Genomic DNA, 13881 nt, shown 5'->3' with positions numbered 1-13881 from the left:
CCGCCGCCCACACCCTGCCATCCCCTGGCCACTCCAGCCTCTTCTGGGGCTGGCTGAATTTAGAGGCTGGCTTCTTTGTTCAGACAAGCAGGAAGGAGGAGGAAAGTTGTTCTCCAGACAGTAAAGCTTTTAGATAAACACTACACAGGAATTGGGTTCCTTCAGAGAAGAAACTAGATCCACCGGCTGACAGTGCCCCAGGGACAGGAGTGCAGCTTAGGTCTGGCCTGGGGAGCCCAGCACTGAAGGAGGCTTTCTTTATCCGGCTGTGCACCTGCTGCCATCTCTGGCAAGCCTGTGGCTCAGGTGACTGAGCCCTGGTGCCAGACCATGGCCCTGCCAGCTCCCAGGCTCCAGGATGGCTGGGCCCACCTCCTCACTCTCTCCTCCAGCACCCACCTGTTTGCCTGCCTGCCTGCCTGTCAGGGTCTGCCAGAAAGCTGAGGACTTCTGCTTACCTTGGGGTGACCCTTCCCTTCTGGAGCAGCCTAACCTCAACAGTGTCAGAGGAGAGTTAACAACTTGTCAACGGGACGAACTCCTTCTGGCCCTCCTGGTCAGCAGATTCAGGAATTACTATGAGCCCATTTTACAGAGGGAGAAACTGAAACCCAGAAAGGCCATTGGCCTGTCCAGAGCGAGTCAGCAGAGACAGAGGTAAGACCCCTCCCCCAGCCCCTCAGGCTTGCTGGGGCTCACTGGGTCCCTTCGACCCTGTTCCAGGGTGGCTCACCGGCGTGGTATCATCATGGGAGCGCTGGTAGCGCTTCCAACGGCAGCCGTAGATGCCTGTGAGGCAGGAGAGGCACAGCTGTGGCTCGTAGTACTGCAGGGGCTGGTGTCTCACCATACTCGTGCCTGCAGCCCTGGCGCCTGGCCCTCAGGCGCCCATGGAGGCCCCCAGCTGGTCCTGCAGGAGGAAGCACAGGGCGGTGAGGCAGGGGAAGGGTGAAGAGTCAGGCACCACATAGCAAGTCATCGTAGCCTAGGTCAGGGAGGGCCACCCCTGCTCAAAGCACTGCAGTGGGGCTCCGTCTCACTTGGAGTCACAGGCCCGCCCTTGCAGGTCCCCAAGGACCTGTCCTCTGCCTCCCACCCAGGCCCTCCTCCTCCCTACTCCCTCTCCTCCAGTCATTCCTGACCTCTTCCATGTTCTTCACTGGCCTGGCATGCTGCTGTCCCCTGTCTGGAATGCTCTTCCCTTAGAAACCTGCACGGCTTCCTCCTCTTTCCCCTCCTCTCTTCAGGTCTTAGCTCAAATGTCCTTTTCTTTTCTTTTCTTTTTGAGATAGAGTCTTGCTCTGTCACCCAGGCTGGAGTGCAGTGGTGCGATCTCGGCTCACTGCAACCTCTGCCTCCCGGGTTCAAGCAATTCTCTTGCCTCAGCCTCCCAAGTAACTGGGATTACAGGTGCCCACCACATCTGGCTAATTTTTGTATTTTTGTGGAGATGGGGGTTCTGCCATATAGGCCAGGCTGGTCTCGAACTCCTGACCTCAGGTTATCTGCCTGCCTCGGCCTCCCAAAGCACTGAGATGACAGGCATGAGCCATGGCACCAGGTCACATGTCCTTTTCTCAGTAAGACTGTCCCGGATCACCTTCTGTAAAACTGTAGCCCCTTCCCACATTCCCTAAGCTCCTTCCCACATTCTCAGCTTTGTTTTCTCAATCATGTCCTTAAATATAACTTGTTTATTTTTCCTGTCTACCCTACTATAATGCAGTTTTCATGAAGGCAAGGATTTTTGTCTGTTGTATTTTCTGCTGTATTCCTAGTAACTGGAACAGTGTCTAGCACATAGCAGACTTTCAAAATAAACATTTCAGAAGAAATTATCATACAAGCTGAGATGTGTTGAGCACTTAAAATACACCAGGCACCGTGTAACGACTTCACATTCATTGTTCCATCTCAGCACAACCATATGAAGTGGCAGGTTCTGTGTCCTAAACCCATTTGACAGTTTAACAAACTGAGGCTCAGAGAACAAGGAGCAATGCCTGGCTACTGTCCCATAACTGGACTGTAGTCAATCTAGGAACTGCTCTAGTGCCCCAAAGTATTCATTCTCCAGACACAGGGAGCCTCCTAGCCGGGTGGGGCCTATGGGAAGATGGTATAGCAGCAAGAGGTGTCTTGAGGGTTGAAGTGTGGCTGCCAGGAGCTACTGTCTCAGCCCTGCTTAGCACCCTGGAAATATCTGTGGGAGCCACAGCCTCCGGGGGCCAGTGTTGGTCAAGTGTGACCATGTGGCAATGAGCTTGGGGCACCTCACACGCCCTGAGTATCAGGTGTCATCCAGTCCTCCACACCACTGTGAGTTATTCTTATTCCATTTTGCTGATGACAAACCCAGGACTCAGAACAGAGAAACTATTTGCCCAGAGGTACACAGCTATACTGAGGTGTCAGGACTCCAACCCTGGCCTGTGGGACTCCAGAAATTCAGTCATATGTTCTGTACCAGGCCCTATCCGAGGCCCTGGAGACAATGTGAGCAGGACACACAAAGACTCCTAGGGCCCTGAGAGGGCCAGAGAGGGGAACAACTAGGCATTGTTCCAAATGCTTTCCATGCAGAAACTGTAACAGCAGCCCTAGGAAGGAAGGAAGTATTCACATTTAAAAAATGGAGATATAATTCACATACCAGAAAATTTACCCTTTTAAAGTATACAATTCAGTATTTAATATACAGTATTCAATTTTTGGTATATTCACAAGTTGTACAATCATCACCACTATCTAATCCCAAAACAGTTTCACCATCCTAACAACCCCCACGCCGCCCCTGCACACTTCTCATGCACTTGTCACTCTCTATTTACCCTGGCCTCACTCCTCTGGCCCTGGCCACTGCTCATCCACTTTCTGTCTCTATAGACTTGCCTATTCTAGAGACTTCATATAAATGGAATTATACAATATGTGGCCTTTTGTGTCTTGCTTCTTTCACGCAGCATAATATTTTCAAGGCTTATCCATGTTGTAGCACGGATCAGCATGTCATTCCTTTTTATGTCTAACATTCCATTGTACGGATCTACCACATTTTGTTTACCCATTGATCAGCTGAAGGACATATGGGTTGTTACCACTTTTGGGTTGTTATACATAATGCTTCTATGAATGAGTTTTTTGTGTGAATGTTTGTTTTCATTTCTTTTGGGTACACATTTCTTTTGGGATAGAATTGCTGGTCACAGCACTTTGGGAAGCTAGGTGGGCGGATCACCTTAGGTCAGGAGTTTGAGACCACCCTGGCCAACATGGTGAAAACCATCTCTACTAAAAATACAAAAATTAGCTGGGTGTGGTGGTGGGTGCCTGTAATCCCAGCTACTCAGGAGGCTGAGGCAGGAAAATCGCTTAAGGAGTGATTTTAAGGAGGCAGAGGTTGTTAAGATCGCACCACTGCACTCCAGCCAGGGTGACAGCGCGAATCTCCATCTCAAAAAAAAAAAAGAATTGCTGTGCCATATGGTAACTTTTGTTTTTGAGATAAGGTCTTGCTCTGTTGCCCAAGCTGGTGTGCAGTAGTGCAATCATAGCTCATGGCAACCTCAGACTCCAGGGCTCAAGTGATCCACCTGAGTTGCTGGGACTACAGGGGTATGCCACCACATCTGGATCATACGGTAACTTTTATGTTTAACCTTTTGAGGAACTGCCAAACTGTTTTCCAATGTGACTGCACCATGTTACATCCCCAAAGTATCATCATCATCATCTCCATTTTATAGATGAGAACTCTGAAGCACAGAAAGGTTGAGCCACTCACCAAAGGTCACTCAGCAGAGCCAGGATTCATACTCAGGCAGGCTGGCTCCAGGGACCTTGCTCTAACCCATGGGCCTGCCAAATCTGATCTGCCGCCTATTTTTGTACAGCCCAAAAGCTAAGAATAGTCTTTACGTTTTTAAATGGTTGTGAGAGTCAAAACAAAAATATCTTGTGACACATGAAAATTACATGAAAGTCAAATTTCAGTGTCCATAAATAAAGTTTCATTGGACGCAGCCATGCTCATTCATTTATGTATTGTCTATGGCTGTTTTAACTGTAACTGCAGTGTTAAGTAGTTGCCACAGAAACCATATGGCTTGCAAAGCCTAAAATACTGACTGTCTGGCTCTTCAGAGGGAAAGTTTGCAGACTCCTGAAGTCACTGGACTCTAATGGCCCACGAGCCGTATGGTAAGTGCAGTGTATGATGAAGGGAGGAAAGGGAGCCTGTGGGCACTGACCATGGTGCAGGGAGGGTCAGAGTATGCTCCCCGGAGTCAGCACTGAGCTGAGGCCTGGAAGATGAGCTCCTAAGATGCCACTCTCCAAAGCCCCAGGGGCTGCACTGTAGGAGCACACTGGGCTTCAGGCCCACTCACTACTTCCATCACCAGGCCTCACTCAGGGCCTCCGCCTATCCCTCCAACACCACCACCCAATGCTGACCTCACCTCAGTGCTGACATTACAGCCTGCAGTCTGAGGGGGAAGATGCATTAGGGGCTTGCTTGGAATACTGAATGACCTGGAGTCTCCTGAGTGCTGGGAATGGACTGCTGCAGCCTCTGTCTCGGGGAGCCCTGGGGAGGCATGTGGACTATGGTGCAGCTGCTGGGGCTTCCCTGAGCCAGGGCCTGGGGGCAGGCTGGGCTGGGGACACAGCTTGGCTCCCATGGGGCTGGGGAGACCGTGGGTGGGGGCTGGTGTGGGGTGCTCTCAGCTTTACTATACTCCAGAAGATCTGGGGAGCGTTGCGTGCCCACATAGGCACCCCCACATTCCCAGCCTTCCCGCAGGTGTGGGAGGCCAGGGTCCACAGCCAGGGGAGCCAGATCTTACCCTGTGCACTCCCCAGACGGGAGTCTCTACTGTCATGTCAGCCACTACATCTGCCCCAGCCTCCCCAGGAAGGGAGGAGGCAGGTGCAATGCGGAAAGAAGCCTAGCTTTATGCTGCCTCGCACTGACTTGCTCTGTGGCTGGGGCCACTCAGGCTCTTCCCTGAGCCTTGGTTTCTGAATCTGTAAAAGCGAGTAACAGCTTCTGCCTTGACTTCTATAGGACACACAATTGGGGGCAGGGTGAGGGAAAGGTGCCAGCAGGTACTGCAACGCTGAGGTACAACAGGTGGACATCCTGCAATGCATGTGGGATCCCACCCCAGGTTCCCCTGCCTTCACACTCTTTTCCCAGGACTCCCCTGCCCCGGGACTAATTCCCACATGTCCTCTGCCTGCCCCTCCCCTGTCCCCACGCCTGCACATTACAACCCATCCAGGAATGGAAATTCCACTTCAAACCTAGAAAAGAGGGAAGTAGAAGTGTGTGCGTCATGCCTCGGCCCAGAACTTCACTGATTCTGGCTCTCAGAGTCTCCTCTCCCCAAGGTGCATTTTCATCCTGTTCATAACTGTAGGGGATTCTCTGGGAGGCAAACCTCTTCTCTTCTGTATGCTCTCCTGGCTACGGCCATCTTGTCCACTCCCACGGCTTCAGTTACCAGGTGCTGCCAAGGCCACCCAGGCTCTGCCTCTGATCGAGACAGCCAGCAGCTCCTGGATGTCTCCAGGGTTGTCACCCAGGCCTTGCAAACCCAGTTCAGCCACACTGCCCTCTACCACCCTTTTTTTAAGGCCCTTTTCTCGCCATCCCCATAGCCACTCCCCCTATTCAAGGCTTCATCTCCCCTGGCTGGGGACTGCTCCAGATTCCTTGCTGTCAGCCCCATCCCTCCAATCCAAGCTCTCACCTGCAGCTGGACTGAACTTCTTAACAGGCAGTGACCAGGATCTAACCCCTACTGCTCTTCCAGCCTTGCCTCCCTTCACCTGGTGAACACCTCCTGATCCTTCAAGTGTCAGATGTTCCCTCCTCCATGGAGGCCCAGTTTGGTTAGAGGTCTCCCCAGCCTCCCATATCCCTGGCATGTCCCTCCCTCTTAACTGGGCACACTGTGAGAGCACCATGGACATGCCTGCCTCCCCCATGGGATGGTCTGCGTTAACCCCATGTCCCCAGGGAGCAACACAGGGCAGCAAGAGCAGGAAGCACTAGGGGACTTCTTGGACCATACTTCAGACAAGTGCCCAGAAGTTCTGCTAACAGAGGCATGCTGCTCACACCACACTTGGCAGCAGGGACAAGCTCTGAGACGGGACTCTCTCCGCCATCCCTCACCAGCCCATCACCTCCCCTCCCTTTCCTGCCAGGGATAATGGCATTACTTAGGTCCAATCAGTTTCTCCAAGCTACCTCCCAGGGTTGCTGATACCAGCCAAGTTCCCAAGAAATCCCTTGCCAAGAGCTACTGCTGGCTCTGGGACAGGAGAACGCTCTCACCTCTGAGCCTAATGTCCAAGGCCCCTCCCCAGCCCAAAGTCCTGTTTTCTGTCAGAATCCCTGAATTTGCACAGCCTCCTGCTTGCACAGGGAAAAGCCTTCCAAGAGTCCGTGCCTGAGATAGAGTAAACACCCACTATGGAGCAGAGACAGGATGCTGGGGATGGGCGTGCACCTCCAGCGTCCTGTCCCATCCTCACATCTCGGGACGCACCTGCCACTCCCCTACCCTTTCTCCCTTCCATAACTGCCAGGCCCACGCTGTGCCCCCCAGACTGCACTGCACTGCTCCCAGCCCCTTTTCTGATCATGAAGTGCTTGGATTCTAGTCTGGTCACCCTCAACTGACTTGCTATGTGACCTTGGACAGGTCACTGCCTCTCCCTGAGCCTTACTTTACCCATCTGGGGAATGGGGACTAAATGGGGTAATACATGGAAGTGCTCAGGTCTGCAATAAAAAGGAATCGAGGCATGCGACAACATGAATCCTGAAGACGTCATGCCAGGTTCACAAAAGGCCACATATCGTATGATTCCATGTATAAGAAATGACCAGAATGGGCAAATACCGAGACAGAAAGTAGGTCAGTGAATGCCAGGGTCTGGGAGGATTGGGGAGGAAAGGCAGAGTGACTGCTAATAAGTGTGGAGTTTCTTTTTGGGCTGGTGAAAATGTCCCTGGCCAGGCGCGGTGGCTCATGCCTATAATCCCAGCACTTTGGGAGGCCGAGGCGGGTGGATCACTTGAGGTCAGGAGTTCAAGACCAGCCTGGCCAACATGGTGAAACCCTGTCTCTACTAAAAATACAAAAATTAGCTGGGCGGTAGTGGCACACGCCTGTATTCCCAGCTACTTGAGAGGCTGAGGCAGGAGAATCACTTGAACCCGGGAGGTGGTGGTTGCAGTGAGCTGAGATGGTGCCACTACACTCCAGCCTGGGCAACAGAGTGAGACCCTGCAGGCCACCACCCAACCCAAAAAAAAAGAAAGAAAATGTCCTGGAATTAGTGGTGATGGTTGGGAACTTTATCTCAATAAAACTTTTTTTTGTTTAAGTGCCCAGGTCTGGAAGTCACATGAATGTCTGCACTAGTTGTGAGGTGCTGCGAGGTCAGTGGCAGCTGCACCAGAGGGGACGACAGCCTGGAAACCTTGGCTGTACCTGGGTCCCCTCCACTCCTACCCAGACATGGGTCTCCAGACCCCTCAGATTCTGGAAACAACTCTAGTTCCTTCCAAGGAACTCTTCTGCCAAATTAACCTGAATTGTTTCTGTTGTTTGCAATTCCAAACCTTGATTGGTATGAGGATATTCACTGTGTTGCCAGCTTTTAACAGGTGTTAAGCACTCAATAAATGTGTTCAAGAACTGAATGAGGTCAGGTGCTGTGGCTCATGCCTGTAATCCCAGCACTTTGAGGAAGCCGAGGCAGGAGGATCACTTGAGACCGGGAGTTCAAGACCAGCATGGGCAACATGGTGAGACCTCCATCTCTAAAAAAAATAAATAAATAAATAAATAAATAATAATAAAAAGAATTGGCTGAGCTAACATATGTACAGTGTGAGGACTACCAGCCACAATGGTTACTGTTTGATGTGCTAGCACTTGCTGCTGGGTGGTGTTGGCACTCCAGGTCATTGCTGGGTACCGTGCTGAGCACTGCATAGGCATTCCCTCCCCTTGACAACCTTTCTGAGCGAAGACCAATGGTCTTACCTAACAGATTGCAAATGTGGGCCTGAAAGAATGGGCAAACCAACCGCAGTGCATTCCACACAATGAGGAATATTATTTGGCAATAAAAAGGAGTCAGCTACCCAGCCACAAAAAGCAATGGAGAGACCTTGAAAGCATATTGCTAAGTGACAGAAACCAATCTGGAAAGCTATATACTGCATGATTCCAACTAAGTGACGTTCTAGAAAAGGCAAAACTGTGGAGGCAGTACAGAGATCAGTGGCTGTCAGGGACTCAGGGGGAAGGGAAAAATAAGTGGTGCTCAAGGAATTTTGAGGCCACGAAGCTCTTCTGCATGACACAGTAATGATGGACATGTGTCAAACCCCATACAGTGTGCAACACAAGGAGTGAACCATAGCGTAAACTATGAACTTTAGTCAATCATAATTAACCAGTATTAGTTCATCAATTGTAATAAATGTACCTTATTAATATAAGATGTAAAAGAATAAGCCAGACTGTGGGGAGGGAGAATGTGGAGGAGGGTACATGGAAACTCTCTGTACTTTCCAATCAATTTTACTGCAAACCTAAAACTGCTTTTGAAAAAGAGTATTAAATACACAGACACACACACACACACACACACACACACACATGCGCATGCGCGCACCCAAGAGGTTAGGTAATTCACCCAAGGTCAAACAGCTAATCACGGAGGAGGGAGGATTTGAACCCAGGGCTGTTGACTCTAAAGTCCAGACTCTCCATGGTTGCAGCCTCACAGGGCGGGCCTGTTCACGTTTCTATCCCCTTCCACGTCAATGCCAGCTGCAGCACCTGTATAACTGAAAATTGTACCTCAAAGGACCAAGCTCAATATTTTGGTTGGTATCAGGAAAGCATAGGCAGAATGAGTCTAGGAACATTGGGGAGGAAAGGAAAAACCCCCAACAGTGCCAGGATTGGTGGGGATGGGAGGCCGACCTTTGGCATTGTGCTAGGGCCCTGGGGAAGGGGGCAAGCAAGTAGATGGAGAGAAACCCCCCTTCTCCTCGGCCATGGCTGTCCTCGCTGGGCCTCAACCCCAGCCCAGCCCTGGGATGATGGTCTGAGGCTTAGCTCGAACACCAGTGGGTTGAGTGACCGCCCCAAGCCTCTGGCCTCAGTTTTCCCATCTGTATCATGGGAGGGTTTGAGCACCCTCGGCTGATCTCCAAGGGCCTTTCCAGCACTCAACTTCTAAAACCCTTTATCTACCTGCTCTTTCCTCACCCCCAGTAGCAAAGCAGAGAGGGGGCTGCTTGAGGAAAAGGGAAGGCCAACCCCTGATCTCTCCCTGGTCTGACTGGGGAAGAGCTCCCCCCTGCTCCCATGGCTAATCACTGGGCATCCTGACAGTCACTCTCCTAGGATGCAGTTCAAAACGTGGATGAAAGTGGCAGGAAGGCCCATAACAAAGTTAGGCACCTGGTCATCCTGAGCACCAGGGCAGACCTCTGGCCCTGCCCAAGAGCCTCCACCATCTTTGATAGGGATCAAGGTGTAGGTACATTGTGGCCTAGATGACTCACAAACAGTGATGACCCCAAACTTCCCTTACAGTAAAATGCCAGGCATGAAAGGTGCAGGGTCATGGTGACTCGTTTCCATAGGGCTCCAGGATCATGGCCTTGGAGCAGGCCTTTCTGTGGTCCTTCCTTACCACTTCATCCATCACTGCTCCCAACCCAGCTGTGCCTGTGAAACCACCTTAGCCCTGGGGCCCCTCTGCCTATCCTCAATGCCTGGCGAACTCCTGCTCATCTCAGTTCAGGTAGCCCCTCGTCCGGGAAGCCCTTCCTGACTGGGTCACGATCTCTTCTGGATGCCACAACTCTGTGTTTTCTGACCACTGTGTAGGGGCTTCCGGGAGATGGTGAGATCTATGCAGAATTCAGAAATGAGAAAAGATTTGCAGCACAAAGGGGAGAAGGAAGGGCATTTTAGGTAAGGAGACAGCACAGCAGAAGCCTAGGTGGCAGGGAGGGCAGTGACTGGGGCTTCTCCCAGGGCAGAGGGCACCCCCAACAGCTCACCGAGTGGACCGTTTCCCAAAACAAAACAACCAAACCCAAACCTACAAAATGAATTTCTGGCCCCAGGACGAGGGCTGGAGGTGGGGGAGACAGGAAAGATTCCAGAAAGAGCCCAACCAGTGAAATGTGGAACCCACTCATCCCCGGCCCTGCCCTATGCTCTACAGCCCCAGCCTCCTGCAGGTAACTCACGATTCAGTCTATTTTCCATTGCATAGCCTCATTTGATGGCTTGAACAGAGAGATCCCAGCTGCCACCATCTCACTGTACAGCCTTGGTGAAGTCGCTCTACCTCTCTGGGCCTCGGAGAAGCCCTAGATTCTAATGGAATCTGCAGAGAAGGTAACCAGACCTAGGGGCAGGAAGGAAGTCTAAGTCACAGGGGCAGGCAGCTTCCAGTTGGGAGAGGCTTGGGGAAGAGGTGCCTGGAAGGAGGCAGGGAGAGAGGCCTTGAGGTGAAGAGGCAGGTGGGGTCTGTGCCACCCAGGCCCTGCAAGCCTGCTCATTCTGGGGAAATGTTACTCAGTGGCCAAGGCTGGGGCTCAGCCGGAGCCTCCAAGAATCAATCATGCCATAATTAGGGTCACTATTAATCTCTTTCCACGGTGATGCCAGGGCCTCCTGTTTACCCAACACTTCTGTCCCAAGAGACCTCTGATTGCCATTCCTCTCGCGAGGAGGCTGGCAGGGCCCAGAGGTGAGGGTAGACTAGTTCTTCCCCAGCTCAGGAGCCTGCCCAGGGGCCTTGGGTTCTCTTGGTACAGAAAGGACTTCTCTTTCCCAGGTCAGGGCTATGAGCTTGGGCTGAGCAGTCACCAAAAGTGACCTGGCCTTTCCCAGAGGGCACAGCTTAGCATCTCAGAACTCAAAATCTCAGGCTCCAAATGCCCTATATTGGAGCTCTAGAATCACTTCACCCAAGACTCACAGTGTCATGGAATCCTCATTGAACAATTCAACTGGCATCTTCAAACTATCCCTGGATTTCAGACTGCTAAGTCACAAAGTAACGGCACCAAAGTCCTGGAGGCACTCCATTCAGCCTCCCCTTCCATTCAGAAATCCCCTGTGCCACTCCTACTGGTGGTTCTCCAGTCTCTCCAGACTAGCCAGTGGCTTCCCTAGGCTCACATACTCCTAGTGACAGGCCCCTCCCTCCCTGGAGGGCTGAGTAGTTTTCTCCAAGCCAACAGGACTGTAGGAAGGCCATCCTAAGAAGAGATCCTGCCCCCACTCCCTTCTCCCCCAGTGACACTGACAGGCTCTCTGGGGAGCAGGCAGAGAGAGTGAAGGGCCCTGGGACAACTACTCAGGGGCAGCAGAGACTTTCAGCATCCCCCACCCTCAGTTTGACTTGTGCAAGCCCCTTCCAGGAGCCCAGTGGCTCAGCCGCAGGGGCCAGGCTGGCTTTTTCTGATGGCTCTTCCTCAGTCCCAGGGAAGGGGGAGTGGGAAAGTGGGGCACACCAAGTAAATGAAAGGGCGGAGGAGGAGGAGGAGGAGCGTGAGTACAGTGGAGATTTGTACAGAGCAATCTTGTCTCTGTCCTCTCCTGCCCCTCCTTGTACCACTGTGCTCCAAAGACAACACCTACCCAGCTTTCCCACCTCCATGCCTCACTCAGGTTGGGCCCTCTGCCAGGAAAGCCCTCCCCAAATCCCAATCCAAATCCCATCCATCTTAACAAACAGACCCCGTGCAAAGCTTGGGCTAATTCCCCCCAACAAAAGCCCACTGCCTCCTCCTTTTTGTGCTCACATCATCTGGCAGAGCTCCTGAGAATGATCACAGGCCTCAGTGTGCTGTAATTATCTGCTTCCGTGGCTGCCTCGCCCGCCAGACTGAGAGCTTCCCCAGGTTCAGACTTCTGATCCACTTGGCCAAGCTTTTCTGAAGACCTATAGTGTCTGCAGCCCCACACCTGGTGATGGGGACATAAGATATGCCAGGCCCTGTCCTTGCTAGAAGAGTCACTGTATAGGGGACCTATGTCCCCTGCACTGTGCCTGGCACCAAGGAGGTACCTAATTAGCTGGCAGTCAAAAAGCTGGTTAAATGCAAGACAGAAGGAAAAAAGGAACCAATCAAAGCATCTTACACCACACAACTGCAGAGCCACTTCTGAAAGCCTGAATTCTGCCTCTGAATAATAATTAGCCTTTTCCCAATTTACAGAAAAAAGTAAGTTACTAAAACAAAAAAAAAGAAGACTAAATTAGGTACTTTTCTCTCACAAATTTTTCTTAAACCTCTGATATCCATTTGCACATTTCTATACCATATCTAGTGTAAGATGACCTCAGATCTAGCACAGGATACTAATTTCATCACTGTCATGAACATTGCTACTCTTCACAGTCTTCTGCAAAGAGCAGCAGTCTCCCTGCTTCCAGGCATGTCGGAGAACCTGGGGCCTAAACTTTTCCTCTCTTCCTTCAAATGTCCAGGTTTCACCTTGGTGACCAATGAAAACCGAGCTTGCTTGAATGCTGAGGAAGAAAGTCCCAGGAGTTGGCTGGCCCACCTTGAAGGTTCATGCCAGTTCCATGATATAAGGCCTCCAAATCCACTATTTGTCATTCATTCCTTTGGAGGAAGCATCACTTTCTCTAGGATTCTCTTTTAAAATATAAATCTTCTCTGGAGTTGGGAGCCCCTTCAACCCTCAGATTGGAGGTCAAGGAAACTTAGTTTAATGCTGGGCTGTTGAGGGGCAGTAAATCACAGGGTTTGTGAAGAGGTCAGTCTGCCTGGGTTTTTATTTATTTTTATTTTTTTTTAGAGACAGTCTCACTCTGTCACCCAGGCTGGAGTGTAGTGGCACAATCATAGCTCACTGCAACTCGAACTCCTGGGCTCAAGCGATCTTCCTGCCTCAGCTTCCCAAGTAGCTGGGACTACAGGTGCGTGCCACCGTGCCTGGCGACCTGGCTCGGTTTGAAACCCAGCTCTACCATGTATTTAATGGAGCAAGTTTCTAAATGCCTTTATACCTCAGCTTCCTTATCTCTAAAGCGGGGATAACCATGGTATCAGCCTCATGGGCTCTCAGACAAGTACCTGGAACACTGTACTAAGCAAGAGACAAGTCTACTCAGAGCTTCAGTTTTTTCCTGTCCATAAAATGGGACAATAATCCCATTTATGCCTTTTCATAAACCGTAGAGTGCTGCCCCGATGGGGGAGGTGGACACTGTGTAAGAACCCAGACAGCTGCCCTCTGCAGCCTGTCTTGAACTCCTTTCTCCCTCCCTCCTTTTCTCTTTACCTGGAAGAAGGTACCAGTGGCTGCGAGCTGGGCTCCTGGGGGTGTCCTGTCCACAGAGGCGGTGGTATCACTTCACTGGGAGAGCTGAGAGGAAAAGGGGATAAACCCAGTGAGTTCATTCATCAGTTCATCCTGCCTTCTACTGTCCCACTTAGTCACTTGACCCTTAGTGAGCGACCATCCCATGCTGAGTGTGGGGCCCAGTGATGGGTGACACCAAGTCCCTGCCCTGGGGAAGCCACAAAGCTGGTGGGAGGGCTAACAGGACATACGTGATCTAATCCCCAGCCACGAAACCCGGCACATGCAATCCACCTCCACGCATGCTGCCCACAAACCAGCCCTAGGCCCAACTCATACAACCTGTTCCCTGAACCACTCCTGCCCCTCCAGGACCCACGGACCCAGGATCCAAAGCTCAGCCACCCTGAGGGCAGAGGCCCTTTCACGCTGCCCAGGGACCTGCTTCTCTGAGGTAGCTGCCAAACCAGCTGTTCTTCTA

The 13881-nt window shown here is 51.6% G+C and overlaps 1 protein-coding gene across 3 annotated transcripts in view; it reads right to left on the bottom strand.

Annotated features, from left to right (window-relative positions):
• Positions 1 to 13466, bottom strand: part of GDPD5 (glycerophosphodiester phosphodiesterase domain containing 5) — a 54472-nt gene extending 41006 nt beyond the window's left edge. For 2 of the 3 annotated variants that reach the window (XM_011942012.1, XM_011942013.1), the window contains exons 1-2: positions 13380 to 13466; positions 734 to 910 (exon numbers count right to left, since the gene is read on the bottom strand). In XM_011942012.1, coding sequence (XP_011797402.1) covers positions 734 to 850 — 117 coding nt within the window. In that variant the 5' untranslated portion in view covers positions 851 to 910; positions 13380 to 13466. The remainder of the gene's footprint in view (positions 1 to 733; positions 911 to 13379) is intronic. The other variant, XM_011942014.1, reaches the window with a different exon arrangement.
• Between the last annotated feature and the right edge of the window lie 415 nt (positions 13467 to 13881).

The sequence above is a fragment of the Colobus angolensis genome, unplaced genomic scaffold, assembly GCF_000951035.1.
Source record: "Colobus angolensis palliatus isolate OR3802 unplaced genomic scaffold, Cang.pa_1.0 Scaffold205, whole genome shotgun sequence".
NCBI classification, from domain to species: domain Eukaryota; kingdom Metazoa; phylum Chordata; class Mammalia; order Primates; family Cercopithecidae; genus Colobus; species Colobus angolensis.
Note: the sequence above shows the minus strand (reverse complement) of the source record. Positions and strands in the feature narration are given on the sequence as shown.